This window comes from Protopterus annectens, chromosome 17.part0 (genome assembly GCF_019279795.1).
Source record: "Protopterus annectens isolate FY-2018-M chromosome 17.part0, PAN1.0, whole genome shotgun sequence".
NCBI classification, from domain to species: Eukaryota; Metazoa; Chordata; order Ceratodontiformes; family Protopteridae; genus Protopterus; species Protopterus annectens.
In genome coordinates this window covers 69,492,319-69,513,601 of record NC_056751.1, presented here as the reverse complement: position 1 = coordinate 69,513,601, position 21,283 = coordinate 69,492,319, and the positions used below count along the sequence as shown (strand labels likewise).

Here is a 21,283-nt window from a genome sequence, read left to right as displayed (position 1 = left end):
TATATATACACCAAACAGTAGGTGGACCAGCACTGACCCCTGTGGCACCCCACTGGTAACAGGTTTGCTGGTCAATGTGGAGTCACCCACTTTGATAGTGTGTGTCTGATTTGTGAGCCATTTACCAACCCATCTTACAAAAAAGGGGTGTACATTCAGCTTGCTAAGTTTATCAGTAATACCTGAGTGTGAGATTCTGTCAAAAGCCTTTGTCAAGTCGAGGTATGCTGTGTGCACAGATATGCCCTCATCAATGGCCCTGATTATATTTTCAAAAAATATTTAACAGGCAGGATCTGCTCTTGATGAAACCGAATTGGGTAGGATCCAATATCTTTATTTATTAGGTCCATAATGATACGTTCCATTGCCTTACAGATGAGGCTGGTCAGGTTTATGGGTCTGTAATTCCCCAGGTCTGTTGCTAGGCCACCTTTGTGGAGGGGAATAACTGCTGCTGTTCTTCATTCCGCAGGAATAAAACCTGTGATTAGATGCTTAGACTATGATTGAAAAGGGTACTTAATGGTGATGCTAGTTCCTAGGATGACATCTGGTCCCATAGAGGCTGTGTTTTTGCCTTGAACAAGGCTTTGATGACCTTTTCTTCAGATATGTAGGGTTGGGGGAAGTTTGGAGCAAGGTTCGTGAGAGATTTGGAGGGGGTGGGGAAGTCAAATTTTCACCAAACCTACCCACTAGCAGGTTTTTAATCTCTGTGGGATCAGTGTGTGTGATACCATTGATCACTAGTTCTGCACATGCTTGAGTCTTATTTTTAAGGCTATGTACCTAGCTGTAAAAGGCCTTATGGTTATCCTTGGCTGTGTTAGCTTGTTTTTTTTTTCCAAAGATGCTCTTAGAGGATTTCACAAGATGTCTTATTTACCTGTTGAAGCTGAGGAGGGTGTTTTTTCCATTGTTGGGGTCTCACCTTTATTTTCATGAACAGAAAATATTTGCATTCTTTGTAAAGTTTGTTGATGCTGAATGCCCACCATGGCAGTTTGTTTTTACTTAGGGCTCTGGCTTTGATTTTTTTATGGTACAGCTGAGTCTATACACTTATGCAAGTGATTGTACATGGCTTTAGTATTAGCTTCAGTGTAGTTACCACTTCCACCTGGGGGTAGGGCTCGGAATGCATTTATGCTTTCATCTAGGAGGCTATAGTTTGCCTTGGTGAAGTTTTTTAGTCTAATTTTGCCCTTTGTGAGCTCTGGTGTTAATGTCAGTGACTGATTTGTGGTCAGATTAAACTAATGACAGTCTGACAGTTGTGGTAGTGCATCCATTTGACATGTTAGTGAGGACCAGTTCTGTTTGTTCCTCTTGTCAGGGTATGAACAACTTGTTTCAGGGCATTTGAGTTAACAAAGTCAAGGAACTTATAAACTAGCGGGTTCGGGCTACAGTAGGTTTCCCAGTTGATGGTGGGATAATTGAAATCCCCCATAACCAGAGTGTTTTTTAATATTTGGATTGTCTCCAGTTCAGTCAAGTAGGCTTTGTGCGCTTCATGAATCATGGAGGAGAATCTATAACTAGCTATGACTTGAATGGGGGTCTTCCCCACTGTAACCTGAACTTGGAATAACTCCATGGAGTTGTGCAGTCTGACTAGACGAGAGGTAAATTTATCTCTAATATAGATAGAAACACCAGCTCCTTTGGCTCTCACATGTGAATTTTGCGGTCTGAAGGTATAGGTTCATAGGTTCATAGCCAGGTACTAGGCTGGTTGCCATTAGGGGCCATTTTAAGCCAAGCCAATTTCCCTTTCAAATGGATATGGAAGGTATTGTAGCCTTGCAAGGCCAGGGTACACTCTGAAGTCTTGAACTAGGTTTCTGTGACTGCACAGACATCTACATCTTCCAGTGATAGAAGTACTTCCAGGGTGTGCAGTTTCTGGTTTAAGCTCCTAGCGTTTAGCAGCATGACCATTATTTTGTTATGACTGGCAAATTTCATATCAGTAAGTTTGTTTTTGAGACTTTGCCTAAAAAGGCACTATGGGGGAGGCAAGAGCCTTTGCCAGCAGCCAAAAGCCTAGAGGTGTCAGGTGCAAGCAGTCTCTGGCAAAGCAGTGAGATTTCTAAGCTTGTTTCCTGCCTTTCATGTAAGTAGTCTAGTCCAGATACAGATTTGTTGTATCCAGGACTGTTTCTAAGCTTCTGAGCTCCAAGCCTTTCTGTGTTGGAGGGAAGCCTTATATCTTAATTTTGTTTCTTAGAACTAGCCAGTTTTTTAGTTTCAGCACTCAAATCTGTTTCTTAGAGCTCAGCACTTGTTCAGAACTCATTGTAAGTACTAAATAAGGTACAAAGTACTACAGCACTCAACTTTTTTTTTTTTGTCTAGAGAAAACAGTTTTAGTTTATAAATAAATAAGCAAGCACCCAGGCAGCATGGTCAGCTCCAGCTCGATCTTTTTTCTCCCTGTCTGATGATGGCATCTGGGCATGCAGCAGGGCAATGCAGCAATACAAACAGACAACCCTCTCCTCCTACCACCCAACACTACAACCTGTGAGAGATGCACTTATAGCCAAACTAGAAGCAAAGCTCTCTTCACCCAGGACTGGACTAGAGAGTCAAGAGGAGAAGGTAAACACTTGCACCACACCACACTCATCGCATAGTCCCTCAAAACCTATACCACCAAAGCACACACATAGAAACACAAAACACACACCTATGTTCACGGAGGCTCTCAATAAAAATCTACTCAAGCAACAGGGACCTCCAAAGCAGAAGTGCAAGCAACCGCCACCTCCCACCACAACTCAAATGACACATAGCACACAAACTCAGTGTGCCACTCAACCACAGCCCGTAAGGCATAACAACGTACCCAACACTCTTGTCATAAGTGACTCTATAGTTAGGCACACTGATGTTCCACTCAACAAGCTAAACAAGGAGAAAGTTACTGTCAGCTGCCTGTCAGGTGACATGATCCGCCACATAATGCACACAGTCAGGTAACTCCATAACAAGTACAAATATGACTCTGTCATTGTCCATGTTGGTGTGAATGACCTGAGATGTACCTCCCTGGACTACATGAAAAGAGACATGGAGGAGCTGTCCAATCTTGTAGCCCAGCAGGTATGACCCTAGCCCTGAGTAGCATCCTGCCATCACCCAGAATGATACCACAGTACAAGGACAAAATGATTGACTTTAACAATTGGCTAAGCTTCTGCCTGGGATGACATGATCGACAAACTATGATGCTTTGCCAGAGATGGTCTGCACCTGTCGCCCATCAGATTCCGGATACTGGCTAAGGCTCTTGCCACCCTTATAGTGACTTTTTTAGGCAAGGTTCAAATGACAAATTCACCACCGTAACAGGTACAAGCAAGCAAAATCTGAGGGCAATGGTACTCAATGCTAGAAGTCTAAACCTCAAAATGCACTCACTCAAGGCACTCCTTAAAATGGAGAACATCGACATCTGTGCAGTGACAGAGACTTGGTTCAAGGCTCCAGAGAGCACCCCTGCATTACCAGGCTATAATTCATACCACAACTTTTGGTCGTCTAACCTGGACCGAAACACTAAAGGCAGAGATGTGTCTATATTCATTAAGGATATCCACACCTCCAGGCTAGTTGCTCAGCATAATGCATCTGAGATTATCCAAGTGCAACTAACTCTGGGCAAAACCACAATCCAAATTGTAGTTGCTACAGATCCCCCACCATGCCCCAAGATTCCCAAGCCTCATTTCTTGATACACTGGAAAATATTAGGGTACAACCTAACACCCTAATAATGGGAGATTTCAATTACCCCACAATTAACTTGGAAAACTACTCATGTACCAACTCTTGTGCTCAACGTTTTCTGGAATTCATAAATTCCAACGCCTTGGATCAACTTATCCACACCCCCACCAGGGGTAGCAATATCCTAGACCTGGTCATTACCAACATGGGCAACCGGTGTTCCACACCATTCCTCATTGGTCAGATCCGACCGCAAGCTAATCACCCTAGACATCCACATCCCGCCCCCACCCCCCATTAGGTAAACCACCATAAAAAATTTCTCCAAAGCCAACTTCATGCTTCTTAAGACAGAATGGCAAACTTCACGACACCCATGCTGACGAACATTAGAGGTACGACTACTGAATCCTACACATGCACTTTATAAGCACTTAATGAGTGCATGGATCATGCAATCCCTAATAGAACGAAGATGCAATCCTCCAAAAAAAGGAAGCCAATCTGATGGTCCCCTGCGATAAACAAACTCTACAACAGCAGAAAGAAACTGCTGCAAAACAGAGCAAAATCCCATGATTGGAGGAACTCCCTGGTCAGCCTCAGTAAGAAGCTAAGCTCCCTCATAAAATCCTCCAAAGCTAGTTACAAAAACAAAATCACCACTGATTCTAAAGACAACCACAAAGCATTCTATAGCTATGTCAAGAATCTCAATGGCAACACTCAGATCTACTCTGAGTTACAGCACAATGGCACGAAATATACAGAACCAACTGATATTGCCAACACCCTGGAAGATAGGTTCAGTGCTAACTTTGCTCCCCTCTCATCCCCTAAAGGGCCCATCTCTATACCAGAAGAATGCAAAGTTCCTGTAATCACAGCTGCACAGGTAAAAAACACACTCTCCAAAGCTAAGAACACAGCATCCATGGGCTCTGACAAGATCCCAGGCTGTGTTCTACATGAACTACAGAACAAACTGGCACCCCACCTAAGTACCATGTTCAATCATAGCCTCACCTCAGGCTTTGTGCCCCCTGAATGATGCACAGCAACAGTTATCCCACTCCAGAAAGGGGGAGCCACCAAGGACCCTGGGAACTACCGCCCCATTAGCCTGATGAGCCTGGTCTGCAAGGCTATGGAACGTATCATCATGGAACTTATAAACAATGACATTGGTAATTTCCAAACTATGGACCCCACCTAATTTGGGTTTGTAAAAGGCAGATCATGTCTCCTAAACCTGATAGACTTCTTTGAAACGGTCACCAAAGCCGTTGATGAGGGTAAGGTGGTTCACACAGCCTATCTATATCTTGCCAAGGCTTTCAACACCATCCCCCACTCTGAAATTATAGATAAACTCACTAAACTAGGTATAAATCCCTATGTCACAAGATGAGTTGCCAACTGGCTCACTGACAGAACCCACACTGTGAAAGTAGCAGACTCAAAATCCAACTTCAGATCAGTGACAAGTGGAGCACCACAGGGTTCAGTCCTGGGTCCTCTCCTGTTTGGTATCTACTTTTCTGAAGTACAGGCTAACACAGAAGGTCTTTGGCTAATGAAGTTCGCTGATGACTGCAAACTAGGAGCCATAATCAAAACTCCTAACGATGTGGACATCCTACAAAAGGACCTCACTGAGACAGATGCCTGATGTCAAAGTCATGGCCTCAAGCTCACTGCCAAAATGTGCACTGTCATCCCTTTTGGTAAAAACTCTGTACCCATGAACTACCACATACACATAAGCGGTAGTCTACATAACACTGAAAGTGTGATAAGAGACCTTGGGACACAGGTGGACAGTAGTCTCTCCTTTGATAATCACATTGCCACAGTAGTCAGGAAATCCTTCTACATGGCACACCTCATCACAAAAGGTTTCTCATCCAGGAAAAAACAGGTCATTGTTCCCCTCTATTCGGCACTCATTAGACCCATTATAGAGTACAATGCCCCTTTTGGTATGTTCCTCACAAGACATCTACAACAACTGGAAAGGCCGCAGAAATACCTCACAAAGAGGATTACTGGCCTCAAACAGATGCCCTATGCAGACCGTCTCACAAAACTCCAGCTTTACTCTGTCTCAGAGACGATCTCTGCCTAGCATACAAAGCTATGTCAAACCCAGAGCTGTTGGACATGCTCCACTTAAAGAATCCCAATCCCTCCGAGCTACACCCTCTAGGGACCTAAACCCTGTCACCACAATAAACAGAACATGCTGGAGGGATAGATTCCTGTCCCGAGACTTCCCATACTCTGGAACAAACTACCTGGCTATATCAAACAAAGCTCCTTATTAGCACTCTTCAAGAAAAATCTTGATGATTGGATGGGAGATAGGAAATTCACCCCGGGTATCACTTCTGTGGCTCTGCTCGAAAGAGGCACAGGAAAATAATATTCTTGTGTGGTGAAAGCCAGGGTACCATTTGGCTAGGCTTATATAGGCCCTAGGGCCAATAGCCTAGTACATACCTAAGAAACTATGAACCTATACCAAAAACTAAGCCAATTATCGAAATCAATCATTTTTTTGTTTATACTGTGGCATCATTCTAGGTGAGGGTAGTATGGTGCTCAAAGCTAGGGATATACCTGCCTGGAATACATACTCAGAGAGATCAACATGTCTCTGTTAATATAGTCCAGTGAGGTACATCTCAGGTCATTCACTCCAACATGAACTAAGACAGAGTCATAACGGTAATTGTTGCTGAGAGGCCTGAGTGCATGTGTGAGTTGATGAATCCTGGCACTGAACAGGCAGCTGACTGTGACTTTCTCCTTGTCAAACCTGGTGAGTGGGATATCCATGTTTCTCACTACTGAGTCTCCAATACCTAAAAAATATGTTTTTGAGTGTTAGGCCTTACGGCTTGGTAGGTGAGACACTGATGTTGCTATATGTCATGGGTACTGTGGGAACTGTTAGTTGTAGCAGTCTTGTGTTTTGGAGGTCTCTGGTGTCTCTGTAGGTTTTTTGAGAGAACCTCCACTTATGTTGATTTTTCTGTTGGGTGCATACTATGTGTATGAGTAGTGGTTCTATCTGCATGTGTATTGGTGGATGGGTTGACAACCTCTTCAGTTACTGTTTTGAGTGCGACACAGCATGGATTCAAGGTTCTTGGTGCAGATACATCTCTCACACAATGTACTAGAGTGAGTTATCAGTAGAGAGTTGTCAGTGTACATGAGGCAATTGCCATACTGCCTTAAGAGACCCAAGTCAACAAGGTTGGCAGGAGAAACAAGGGTGCTCCAACTATCCATAATGCTAGGTTGAAGACTGTTGTCACTAAGGGGTGCTTTTCAGGATGGATGAAGGAGAAGCTCAGTGGATAGATATTTCTACCTGGGATTTTTTGGTTGGTAATTTAATAGGTTTCAGTTCATTAGCAGTATTTCTTTGATTGGGAAAGTACTAAGGATAAGCGCTACACTAATGTGCTACCGCTGTAAGTAAGGGAGAAACTGTTAAATTAATATGTCTAGCTATGGTTCACAATTGCATAGCAGACCAAAGACATACTGTTGGGTGGATCGCAATATTCCCCAGAGGGAGAACATCTTAAAATGCCTGCAGTGCTAATAGGATCATTCTCGTCTCTAGGACAATGATGTGTGAATTGGTCTCTTGGGTGAACCATGTGCCCTGGACTGTCTGTCCGAAGAAATGCCCCCATCCCCACCCCAAATGGGAGGTATTCATGGACACTGTGGCCACTGGAGGAAACATAATGAAAGGACAGGCCAAGTAAATGTCACCTGACTGAATCCACCAAAGAAGATGATTTTTGCATACCCAAGTAAGCTTAACAAGGAAGGATGCAGGATGTTGCAGAATAGCCCACTGAACAGCTAGAGTCCACTGGAGAACACGCATATAGAAAAATGCCATGGTAACTAAGGCTATGACAGCTGCCATCGAACATAGAGCCTGAAGAACAAGTATGGATGCAGACGCAGGATGAAGAAGAATTTGCTGTACCTGGAACTTGATTGTATTTATACGATGTGTAGGCAGAGAGACAATCTGGCTTACTGTGTTCGACTGGGCACCAATGTACTCCAGACTCTATACTGGTTATTGTTTGAATTTGGAGATGTTGATTGTAATCTGTAGAGCTTGACAAAGTTGGAACAAATAGTCCATGGACTGTTCTAAGAGATGCCTAGTTGGGGCAGTGAGGAGCCAATCTTCTCAAAACAGAAACACCTGGAATCCCAGCAGTCTCAGGTGAACTACTATCACTGCCATAAACTTGGTAAACACCCTGGGGGCTGTGGTGAGATCAAAGGGCAGGGCTCTGAACTGACAGTGACTGGCTCCCAACCAAAAGCACAGATATGTTCAGGAGTATTTGTTCATCTTGATGTGATAGCATGCATCCCGAAGATCAACTGAGCACATCCAAGAGCCCCTCACAAAAAAGGCAGGATGGACTGAACCATGACCATTTGGAACTTTGACTTCTTCACAAATTAGTTCAGACTGCTGAGATCCAAAATTGGTCTCAGATCCTGTCTTCTTTGGCACTAAAAAGAACCTTGAGTAAGGTCCAAATCCTCTTTGGTCTTGTGGGACCTCCTGGATGACTCTTTTGTCCAGCAACTTTTGAATCTCTTGAGCTGCAGCTTCTCTCTGACTGGGTGAGATGTCAGGAAGCTTTCTTCTTTTGGTTGGGGGAATCTAGAAAATGGTATGAAATAAACACTGAATAGATATTATTTTTAGCAGCCAAGAATCTTTTGTTATAACAGCTAGGGTGTTTGGGTGCAATGACAAGTGTCCCCCGACTGCCTCCTGAGGTGAGCAGTCAGTGAACCATTCAAGAGACCTGAAAGGGTCTATCCAGAAAGGAATCTCAGAAACCCTGTTTTTCTGGACCTCCTCTGCCATGAGGATGGCATCTTCAATTCAAACTCCTCCCTCTGCCCCTGGAGGAGTTGTCGCCCCATGATTCCTAGAAAGAACTCTGGGATTTACAGAATCACATTTTCTTGCAACCTCTTTGATTCTAGGAAAAAGATCATTGAGGGGTAGAAAAGCAAATCCCTATGACAGTCAGGGTCTTTCCCTCCTGCTCATTGTGGGACAGCATATCTTTTAATAGGAGGACCAAACAAAGACATGCAATCAAACAAATCATTATGGAAAGAAGACTTGAAAGGCTCCACAAAGTCACATCGCTGCATTCAGGCATTTCTCCATACAGCCATGCCTAAACTAGCAGCCCATGAGGTACCCTCTGCAGCAAGGGATATTAACCTCATGGACACAATTGCAAATGGATAATAGAGTGGCCAGTTGTGAGGATGATCTTTTATAGTCCTCCACAGACATAGACTCCATGAGGGGTTTGAAGAGTTCCTTGGACAAATCCCTCCCCAGCCTTGTAAAGTGCGCTAAATAATTTGATACCTCGAGGCAAATGTTGCTGAAGCAAATATGCCCTTTCCAAATCTGTTCAATGCCCTTGACTCCCAATTAGGGGGATGGACAGAGGAGTTCTGCTCAGCTAGCTCCTTTTTTTGTGGATGCCATCACAATGATAGCATCAACAGGTACTCTTTTGTTCCAATGGGATCTGTTTTTTGATGGTGCCAAAATTTTGTCTGGACAACAGGGGCTCAGTTTAACAAGAGTCTAGTTCCTTCTATGCCTGGCAAGAGACTAGGCTGATAAGCTCATCTGTCAGAGGGAGTCACCTAAGGTGCAGATGGGCCAGAACAAAAAGCTTCCAGAAATACTGACTCCTCTGGGAAGTGAGTATCTTAGGACCATCCACCTTTCTGCTTAAGAATCTCTAGAATGTCTCTAAATGAGACATCATCTGGTGGAGATCTGGGGGACCATTCCCCTTTTTTTAAAGCCAGTATCCTCTGTGAAAAATTTCATAGGGGAATATATGTGCCTCCTTTTGCACATTCATTTATAGGGAACCTCCTCAGTGGGATGCTCTGGAGAAATATCCGAAGAGAGGGGAAGTTCCTCTAAGGAAACTGCCTGGATGCTAGTTGGTACTGGCTGTCCCTGTGGAGCATGTCTGATGGGATTAGAGCTTGAACCCATTGAGGGAACAGGTGTAGGTTCAAGGAAGAAAGAGAAATTGAATCTTGTGGATGAGAGAAAACTTGTTCCACTACCTTGATGGCAGAAAGACCAGGAGAAGCCATGACCAGCTGCACAGCAGCCAAAACTTCCAAAGCAGCCAATCCTTGACCTTGTCCCAATCTGTGCCTCAAGGAGGGAGCTGGAACTGAGCTATCTCATGCCAAGGCTCCAAGGGCCAAGGATGGCTCCAACAACATCAGAGTAGATCTCAGTCCCCAGATGTGACACTGATGCTTTGGCTCCTGGACTCATTCTGATCCAAAGGCATAGGAGCAGAACCAGTCAGGTATACTACTGGGGTTGAAGACTTAACCATTTTTGGCTCCGACACTGACTCGCTAGGGACTCTCAGATCTCAGAGCTTAGAAGACGTGGGGTGGATCGAAGAAGGAAATATCACTATATGTGAAGTGGGGGGAAGCTCACGGGTGAAGAAGATGAAGATGGGGGCAACAGTCTCTTAAGGACCACTTTGTTACTTCTATCCACAATAGTTCTAGAGTTAAAGGCAGCATAGATAGAACAATTACTATTCAGGTGTGCCACCCCTAGGCAATAAACAAGCTCCCTAGGTGCATCAGAATTTGGACTCTTGTGTCCACATGAAGTGCATGTTTTAAAACCTGCTAGCTTCTCAGCCATAACTAAACATGCACAAAGAAAGAAAGGAAAAGAAACGATAAAAATTATTTTTGTTAATGGTAAAACTGCTAGCAATGGTGGGATTAGTATCCTAAAAAGGGTAGGAAAAACGAGGAGTAAAGGAAAGAAGTGGCACCAACAATGGTATGCAATAAGAGTACCAAACAAAAAGGTAGGAAAAGGAGGCAGTCAAAGATTAACATATAGCAGAACCTGAAAACTCATCAGAAGGAGAGAGGGGATAACAAAAAAAAAGCATTGAAGATAAGTTTTTCCTAAATAATAGCTACTCACAAATACTCTCAATGATTGAAAAAGGCTTCTGAGAGAGGATCCATGTCTGCCCAAGATGGATCCAGGGTATTGTTGGCTAGCTGGGGCATTATGGATAGAGGGAGGAGTTCATAAGTTGGAGCCATAAGTCTGAGATATGTGGCTGAGTCAGATCCATAACCCAAATGTTGAGGAAGAGTGAAAAGGACAACATCAGATCTAATGAACTTGGTATTATTGATATGTGTCTTTAGCAAGTACCATGATCAGGAAGGCATATTTTTAAAATTTTGTGATGTGACTAGAATTTATATTGCCTCTATTTACAATCTCTCTGTGCTCTCTGAAACAATACATTTTGATATATTGTGAAATATCTATTTATATCAGTTATTGCTATTGTCTTTCATTTTCAGCTTATAGCTTGTAACAAGGTCTTTATCTAACTTTTATTTCATGAAGACTTTAGTAAATCTTGTTATTTACCAACCTGAATCACAGCATGGAAAAAGCATATTCCAAAAACTACTTTCCTCCATGTCCTGGCTAGGATATGTTCTTCAAAAAATGTGTTAGTAATTTCTGTAAAAGCCCTTCTAATATTTGCCCGAATACCTTTTGGAGGTTCATTAGTGACCTAAAAAGAAAAGTAATACACCAGAACTAAGAAATCTTCTATTGCTTATATTTGAGTATTTTAAAAAGCATGCTAAACCTTTCTGGATGCATTTATGTAACATTATATTTCATTAGCAGCTCTCCTGTAGGTAATAAAGGAAAATAAAAAGTCAGTCTTCTGCTATTAACATTTTATTTTCTGTTATACAGCAATTTTGTCAATGCGACCATGGCTCCATATTGAAATGTCAGCACTCATAACACCAAGTGCTACCAGAACTAAAACAAAAAACTGAAATTGCAGAAAAGCAAATCTTGACCACCACTCTTTTCCTTTAAATGAGTTTTCTGTAGGGGGCAAGCCCCCTTGAAACCCTCCCATGTTGGTGGCAAGCACCCCACTCCCCTGAATTATATATACCAACTCCAAGACTGTCATAACTTGGAGAATAAGGAATATTCCAAGAAATAGCCATCTTCAATTTGGTATATAAAATTCCATTTTTCTGTCATTCGCTCTCTGTACTTTGTTACTTGCTCATGCTGGTCCCAACATTTCAAATGGTTACCTGTGGCCACAACCTCAGAATGATGTAACTGGAGGCACTGACATGAATTCTGTATAAAGTAGCAAACTGGTTAGCATGGGTTGGTCAGATAAACCAGCAGAGACAATTTCTGATTCAGAAAGAAAGTAAAGCCACACAGATGAACAATTAGTAGCTCATTGTCAAATCTTTGAACATGTGCAAACATTATAATATTGAAGCAGTTAAAAAACACTGGAAACATGAGCCACAAAGCATTAAAGAAAATTATGAAGTTTATATCACATGGGATCACCGATTACCAACAGTTCAAATAATAGATGTGAGAAAACCAGATATTTTTTATTCCATGAAAAGAAGACAAAAGTAGCATTGATTATTGAAATTGCTACACCCAGTGGCTACAGTGTGTTACATACAGAGAGACACAAAGCCATACAATTCCAGGATTTGCACACAGAAATGAGGGCAATGTGGACGAAGGATACCCAGACAGTTCCAATATTAGTAAGAGCAACTAGTCTTATAGAAAAGAATTTACAATTGTACTTAGATGTGTTACCGATACATGTAACTCCTGGCTAACATCAAAGATTGAGACAATACTAATTTCCTGAACTTTAATCATACTTTGAGAATGGGATGCATTCTCATCATGGTATTAAAAACACAAAAGACTTAAAGAAATTTAACAGGCAGACAGACAGACAGACAGACACACACACACACACACACACACACACACACACACACAAACGGCTTCCAAACTTGCTTCCTGACAGCTGCTGGGCAACAACCCAATATTTGATCATTAAGCTCCCCCACCCCCACCCTCTACCTTCCCCATTACACTCAATGGGAAAGTTCAACATCCTCAACGCAAAGGAAAGAACCCTGGCTAAGAATATGACACTATACTGTAAAGCAATAAACTTGCTTTGCTTTGGACTTTTACATCTTTTATATCCTTACAGCTGTGTATAATAGCTGGGTTGAAGTTTTAACCTGCTATGAGTATAATCCACTGATTGTTTCCTTTGGGATCTCCAAATATTCTCAGCAGATGGATCCCATTCCTTTCACACTCATTTTGCTCATGCTTGCTCTGCTCCCCTACCCTACCCCAATTCCCAACCACCCCTCCTTACACTACATTCATTCTGCACCATACCCCATCCCATAACATATTTTTATCACTCATCATCATGATAGTTCAAAACACCACCCCACAATATAATTGCCTAACCTCTTAATCATCTCAAACTCTCTCATCCAACACAGCCAAACCCTACCCAGTTTGACCACTCAGTGGCAAAATAGTTAAAAACTTCTCCCCACAATATATTACTTAATCTCTTAATCATCTCAGCCTCTTTCTGTATATCCCTGACAACCACTATCCTTTTACACCACCCCAATATTTTGCCTTTCCATCTACTTTTCCATCTAAAAGACATTTTACTAAACTCTCCCTCTGATCAGTACCTCCTGTACACAAAATGCTGCTCCTTATATCATTGTCTCATATTATAGTACTGATCTCCCACTTAACATGTTATCATTTTTCCTTAAACTACACTACAACTCCAACCTCCAGCCTCGTACTTAACCTATGCAATGATAATAACTATTTTTCTCTACTAGCCTCTTCAATCTCTCTACTACTCTTTGTCTTAAATACATCATACTTCACTGTGATCACCCGTCTGTCAAAACAAAACATCAGGTCATACCCACCCTTAAGAAGTATTCCAAATTTTTTGCTTCAGAACTCAAAGATTCAGTTGTGTGGGGACATACACCCAAACCCTGTCCCTACTAATCAAAACCAAAACCTAAATACTACCAGTTCCTGCAAACACCATAACAGCCTAGATAATTCCCCTCCTTCAGTTACAAGTGATCCTTTCTCTAATACACCCTTTACTTCTTAAACACAGATATTTTCAACCCAATCCAATTCCCTTTACAGATATACCAGTCTCCCACTCCATCCAGCACAAGTCCAGCCAAAAGACTAAATCTGATAACATTAAATCTTCATAGTATTTGTAATTAAATTACAGATTTACATGCCTGGATATTTCTCAATTCCCAGATATCCTAGCCATCACTGAAACATGGCTTGAATCTAATAAGAAAGATACCGAAATACTACCTCCAGGCTACAAGATTATGAAGATTGACCAACCCCACAAAAAAGAAGGAATCACTCTACTGTATCCCAGCTCCTATAAACTCTCCTCCTATTCCAACTTCATCCCCAAATTTCACTCAGTCGAAATACTCATAATACTTTTAAAGCTAAACTCAAAAAAAAAACTCACTTTGTATCGCTGTAATTTATATCCCTCTAGCAACTACACACTCATACTCGAAGAATGTATCTCCCGGGTATCTAGTACTATTACTTATGAAAAAAAATCATTCTGGGTGATGTCAATACTGACTGGCAAAATGTAACTCTGACAGTTCCTCATCCTGCATAAATCTATTTGGTTTGACTCAACTAATCACAATACCTACTACATACAACAATAGTAATAAGGGCATAATTGTTGATTGGATTTTAGTTTCAGACTCTAATAAATATACTGTCTGTGGAATCTATCCTAAGTAGACCATCTCCCAGTATACACACTCAGACTTGCACTCGTCACCCCAATACCCACCAATTTAAAGCAACCAGGAACCTCACAAAATGTAATGTTTTATTTAACAGTATCCCACAGTCCTTAACTTGGTCTATACTAAAAACTCTTGCATTTTCTAATTGCCTCTGTAGCCAGCTTGGTTGAAATAGGCACCCTGAGAAAATGTAGTTGTTGTCTCATGTTTACTGAAAAACACCTACTACTTAAACAGAAAATGGCACAGTGTGTAAGAAATGTAGCTATTGGAGGCATATCTCTTATACTGTGACAGTACAAATAACAAGCAGGTTTTTAGTACCACACAACATTGCACTTAACCTTTCACCTACAGACCAGACCAAACAGACCTATATGTGCTACGGTTCTTAAAAGTAACCTCCCTAAACCATAAAGATTTCTTAAATATAACCTAAGAAACTAATATCCTCAGCAATCTTGCAAACACACAACCCAGGCAGCACCCACCTTGAAACATACATCTAGGAATCACACTGTCTCAGTTCAAAAGCCCATAAGGCAAACCTCAGTGGTAATTCAACATTCTAATTAAAGGTGACACCATTGTGAGGCACATTAATGCACCATTTACTAGTCTATAGAAGGAGAGGGTCATGGTCAGTTGCATATCAAGTACCAGGATTTGCCACATCATACAGGCACTCAAGTCTTTGCACCACAGGTACATATATGACACAGTCATAATACATGTGGTTGCAAATGGCTTACGATGTACCTCCCTGATCTATATGAAGAGAGATATGATGGAGCTTTTAGAATATGTGTCTGAGGCAGGTATAAAACTAGCCTTGAGCAACATTTTACCATTACCAAGAATGATGCCACAATAGCTACAAAAGATTATTGACTTCATTAATTGGCTTAGCCTTTGCTATCATTCAAAGCGGATCCAATATATATCAGCCGGGATGGACATGGTACTCAGTCCTTACTGCTTTCCCAGGGGTGGCCTGCACCTGTTTCTCCAAAGTTTTCATATATTGACTAAAACCTTATCTGCCCCATAGTGCCTTTTTAGGCATTATTCCTCAAAAGCTTATAACATAACAAAACAGAATCTGGATAACATAACAGTATCGAAGATCAATGTTAAGTGCCTTAAAAAAAATCCACTCCCTACAAGCAGTTTTACCCAGGAAAACATTGATATATGCATCAGCACACATAGCTGGTTCAAGACCACTGACAGCACTCTATTGGGCAGGATTTAAACACCAATGACACATTCAGGAAAACCACACTAGATAAAAGTACTAAAGCCATTAGTGTCTCCATATTTTTAAAAAAAAAAAAATTCAAGTTGCTCCATGTCCAGCTTACCATTAACAAGACCCCTTATCATATCATGGCTGACTACAGGATCCCCTCTATGTCACCCACTCAGCCCATAGCACCTGTTTAACTAGTATGGAGTCTGTTAGCATTGAGCCAAACACCATTCTCCTAGGGGAGTTCAACTACTCCTCTTTTAATAAGAAAGCTACACATCCTCTAACATGTATGCCCAGAGATTTCTGGACTTCATCAGTATAAACCCTTTGGACCAGTTACTTCTTACACCAACCAAGTGTGATAAAATCATGGACATGATCCTCATCAATATGCGGTGGTGCAGCGGTAGCATTGTTGCCTCACAGCAAGAGGTTCTCCCGTTCGATTCTCGGCTGGAGCGCCTTCTGTGTGGAGTCTGCATGTCCTCCCCGCGGTCGAGTGGCATTTGAAAGACATGCGTAAAATGGGCATGCCTTCGCTGAAAGTTGGGCATCGGGCTGGCACCTCGGCACTCGTAAAAAATCTACCGCCAATCATTAGCAGACCGGAGTTCCGCTGTGGTGACCCCTAACTGGGAAAAGCAGAAAGAAGAACAACATCCTCATCAATATGGGGCAGCTTTGCTCCCTACCAGGTGTAACTCTGTTCTTGGTCATATCAGACCACAAATCAAATTCACCTTACAACTGAAGCAAGAAACATCCTTCAACACTCAGTATTCAGAGATTATGCCAAGTGTATTCTACTGAAACTGAGGGATGACCTGGGTAGATTCCAACTTGATGACCCCACTGCTTATGAGAAATCCTTTACCATCAAATTCTATGTATATGTGAATACCTGTATAGATATATCTGTCCCCTTTGAAGTAGAAATGACACAGAATTCAAAACTAACCCCCTATGCAGGAACCCAGATATAAACAGGCTCTGCAACAAAAGAAAAAAAAATCATTGCACATAAAAATAAATGTAACTCTCAAAATGGAAAAAACTCTCTCTTACTAAGCTTACCAAACCCTGATCAAATCCACAGAAGACAGATATGAGGCAAAAACAGCCACCAAGGCAAATGATTAACATTAATCTTTTAACTATGAAAGAAACCTTATAAACAAAGCCCAACATTGCACATAACTAATTGTAATTGATATAATATGCTTGGACCCACAGGATACAATCATTTTACTATCACATAAATTTAACTTGAACTTCACCCAGCTATCACCTCCTACGTTTCTAGATCTCCTACATGCTTTTACATTCCTCACTCAAATCTCCCATAAACAAGCCCTCAAGGCACTATACAAGGCCAAGAACACTGCTTTTTTTGCAGCTGGATAACATAACTGGCTGCTTACTGTCCAGCCTGGAACAGGATCTATCAGAACTCCTGCAGAGGCTATTCAATGTCAGCCTCCAAAGATGCTTTCTGCTAGACAAATGGAGGACAACAACTGGTATGCCCATATATAAAGGTGGAGCTTTTACAGACATGTGGAATTACAGACACATAAGTCTGACCAGCTTTATCTGTAAGACTATGAAAGGGTTTATTATGGAATTAATAAATAAAGACATAGGTAACCTATAAACTGTTGACCCATGCCAGTTTGGATTTGTCAAGGGCAGATCCTGCTTTCTTGACTTATTCACAAAGGTTACAGAAGCAACAGATGAGGGAAAATCAGCAAACATCACATATGTAGACCTCACAATGGCATTCAACACTATCTACACTCAGGTATTACAGATAAACTATCCCAGCTAAATGTTAATTTCTATGTAATTCATTGGATAGCAAACTGGCTCACAAATAGGAACCAGGAAATTAGGGTAGGCTACTCTATCTCCTCCAAAAGACCAGTGACTTACTTCAGGGTTCAGTGCTTGGGTCACTTCTTTTTGGCATTTACTTTTCAGAGGTCAAAGTTACTTTTAAGGATTTATGGAAGGACAAATTTGTACATAACTATAAACGTTGTGCCATCATAAACTCCCCAGAGGGTAACATGATCTTCTAAGAGGGCCTTTACCAAACCAGTAACTAGCATAAAAAATGGACTAATACTAAATACTAAGAAATGTATAATACTATCATCTGGCAAGCAAGAACTCCCTTGTAGCTATCACATTGGTAACATACCCCTGAGCATTGATCCAGTAGTTAGAGACCTGGGAAACTATGTAAACAACAAACTGCTTTTCAGTTACTATGTATCCACTATTGTAAGAAAGTCCTTTTTAGTGCACAACTTATTACTAAGGGTATGGCATCCAGGTTCAGGGATGTGATAATCCCACTGTATTCTGCATTTATCAAGCTGATCATTGAGTATAATTCTCCCTTTGGTACGTAACTTTCCAAACATCTAATACAAGTTGAATGCCCACATCATTTTCCTAATAAGAAAATCAGTGGGCTAATTAATAAAAACTATATGGACCATATCAAATCCATGACCCTCTTCTTGTTATCATACAGGCTTCTGAGAGATGAACTCTGTCTTGTGTACAGATCCTCAAAAGACCCTATTCTGTCAGACCTACTGCACATTCACAAATCAAATGGGGGCATAAACACCAGCTCAAAAATTTTAAATCTCTTTTGCAACCTTAATGGAATATTTTGGAGGGATATATATGTATCACAGAGAGCTGGAATTTTGTAAATAATAATATGTCATTTGTATATCAAACTGATTTGTACAGATGTCTGTGCTGAAAATGTATTTGTGAGGTTTTCTTGTGTTAAAATGTATCAACACTGTGCCCTGCTTGAAGGAAAATAAATGTACATGTATTATTGTAACTGAATTAAATGGTTTAACAGAGGACTGAAAGACAAGAGGTTAATCTCAAACTTTAAAATATATCTGAAATTAAATTACTTTATGGGTTAAGCCATAAAGATGTTATCCCACAGTTTTGAACGGGGCCCGAAATGCAATGTCTGTGCTAGAATAGGTTACAGCTCCTGTAGGAAGAGTTGAATGGTTTTACTGTTTTATGCCTTCCAGATGCTTTAATAAAACTCAGCTAAAGGTCTAGTGTGTATTGTAGCACATATATGCTAAATCCTGACAGCTTCTAGTGATGGGAGATAGTGCAGGAAACAGAGTCAGAAGACCATATGAGTGTGACATCATTCTGTAAGCCAGAAATAATATTTAGATATTAGTACGAGATTGCGCTCAGCATTCTGCATTTTGTCTTGGATCTGACAATAAGGACAACTCACCCACTATTATGTTGTATTCAGTAAGTAAGAACAGTAATTATTTAGATTAGTCAGAAATATACAGTGAGAATAGTTAAGCATTTGTTTTTCTGTAAATGTGTGACTCCTTCTAGCTGTGTTATTTTCAATATTTCCTGTGACTGAAACTCTGGCGATTATTGTAAATAAATATTTAATATTTTCATGTCCTTTTACTATTTATTATTAAGTATATTTAAACTTCTCATTGTGGCTGTTCCTTTTAGAAATTAAATATTTAAGATTTAGAGTATTTGCACATATTTATTTGGTGATGACTCTGGCCACTCCTGACAGTCCTGCTGTTTGGTCAGCATTACCATTTGTATTGATATTAATGTCACTCAATATAATTGAATACACTTTTAGGAGCCTTATAGTAACTGACTGGTGGCAGTGAATCGACCTTATAGTCTGGGCAAAGTTGGTAGAGTGGGTAATCTGTGCCAGCCTGCCCAGGTGTGTGTGTGTGTGTGTGTGTGTGTGTGTGTGTGTGTGTGTGTGTGTGTGTGTGTGTGTGTGAGTGTGTGTGTGTGTGTGTGTGTGTGTGAAAATTAAATCTTAAAGCATGTGTGTGTCAGCTACTTGGACAGGGACACGAAGCACTGGTTTCAGAGAGAGTGGTGGAGGACTTGGCTTGGATGCTTGACTGAGGTCTTAACTCTGAATCTGTGCCAGTGGGGAGCATTACTGGGGACCTGAGGAGAGAGAGAGAAACCCAGATACCAGTCTGAGTGTGTTCCCTGTGTGCTCTTAAGAGAAACTGTGCTTGATGCAGAGAGGTCTGTATCTGGAAATACTGACTGAATCCATTGACTGATTCCAAGTGAAAATCCCTCTCTAGTGTCAGTAGTGAGAATTCAGGCTCCTTGATTACTGGCCCAGAGTGGGGACATCACAGTATATATGTAAATTTATAAATACACACACACACACACACACACACACACACACACACACACACACACACACACACACACACACACACACACACACACACACACACACACACACACACACACACACACACACACACACACACACACACACACACAAACACATATGTACACATATAATTATTTATGCAATTAAACAGTCATCTGTACACCTTAGAAACTTTCTGACCCAGCTTGGAAGATGAAAAGGAAATTAAGTTTGCTTTTTTTCTCTGTTGGAATGGTTCGTAAAAAAGACTAGAACATTAATGATCTGGTTTAGGGTAAATTCCAAAGTGATCTTAGGTACAAAGGAAGGGCTGGTTCTGAGGGAGACTCTGTCCTTGTGTAATACTAAGTAAGGAGGCTTTGAAGAGAGAGCATACAGCTGCAAACTTTGTGTGGCTGAAGTGATGGAGAAAACCAGTTCAAAGGGGAAATGAGACAATGATTCCAGAACAAGGTTTAGATCCCAGGGAGGTATGGACTCCTTAATAGGTGGTTTTAGAAGGAAGGTGTCATTCATGAGGCTTAACACACTTTCTGAGAGGCTAGATTTAGGAAATTAAAGCCTTGGTGGAAATCTGAAATGGACACTAACTGAACTTTGATGGTGGAATAACTAGTGCCCAACTCAAAATGTGTGACTAAGAACTGAATAACTTAGGAAACTGGGGCAGAGAAGGTGTCTACTCCCTGTTGTAGTATCCAAAGGGAACTTTTCTTCTATTTACTCCCTTAATGTTTATGAGGTGTAGTTTTCCAAGAAACAGAAAGGATCTGAATCACTGTGGAAGGAAAGGATGGATCCTTGGCCATCACAGGAAGTGGGGATGCCATACAGTCAATTTGAGAGACAGAATATCTGAGGCTTGATAGATGGGTAAGACATTAGATTCAGTTTGGGACCTATAAGCCAGAGCTGCTTTCTGAGGTAAAGCCATAACCCTGGGAACCATATTTGCCTTTGCCAGAAGGAGTATATAAGGATGAATAAGGCCTTGCACAGGGATGCTTTCTGTAGTAACTTTGTTATTACTGATAACAGGGTAAATTTGTAGAGGAGTGCAGGAGGCCACTGACAGACTACAGAATCCGTGGGTGTGTGTCCCTGTGGAACTGATAAGTAATTGGCTGCAAGTCAAAAGAGGAGATACCTTCAGGATGCTCTAGTGACTT

The 21,283-nt window shown here is 41.3% G+C and overlaps 1 protein-coding gene across 1 annotated transcript in view; it reads right to left on the bottom strand.

The window, feature by feature from the left end:
• DNAH6 (dynein axonemal heavy chain 6) overlaps positions 1–21,283 on the bottom strand; it is a 5,071,261-nt gene that overhangs the window by 624,782 nt on the left and 4,425,196 nt on the right. The window contains exon 68 of the mRNA XM_044059309.1: positions 11,292–11,438. Coding sequence (XP_043915244.1) covers positions 11,292–11,438 — 147 coding nt within the window. The remainder of the gene's footprint in view (positions 1–11,291; positions 11,439–21,283) is intronic.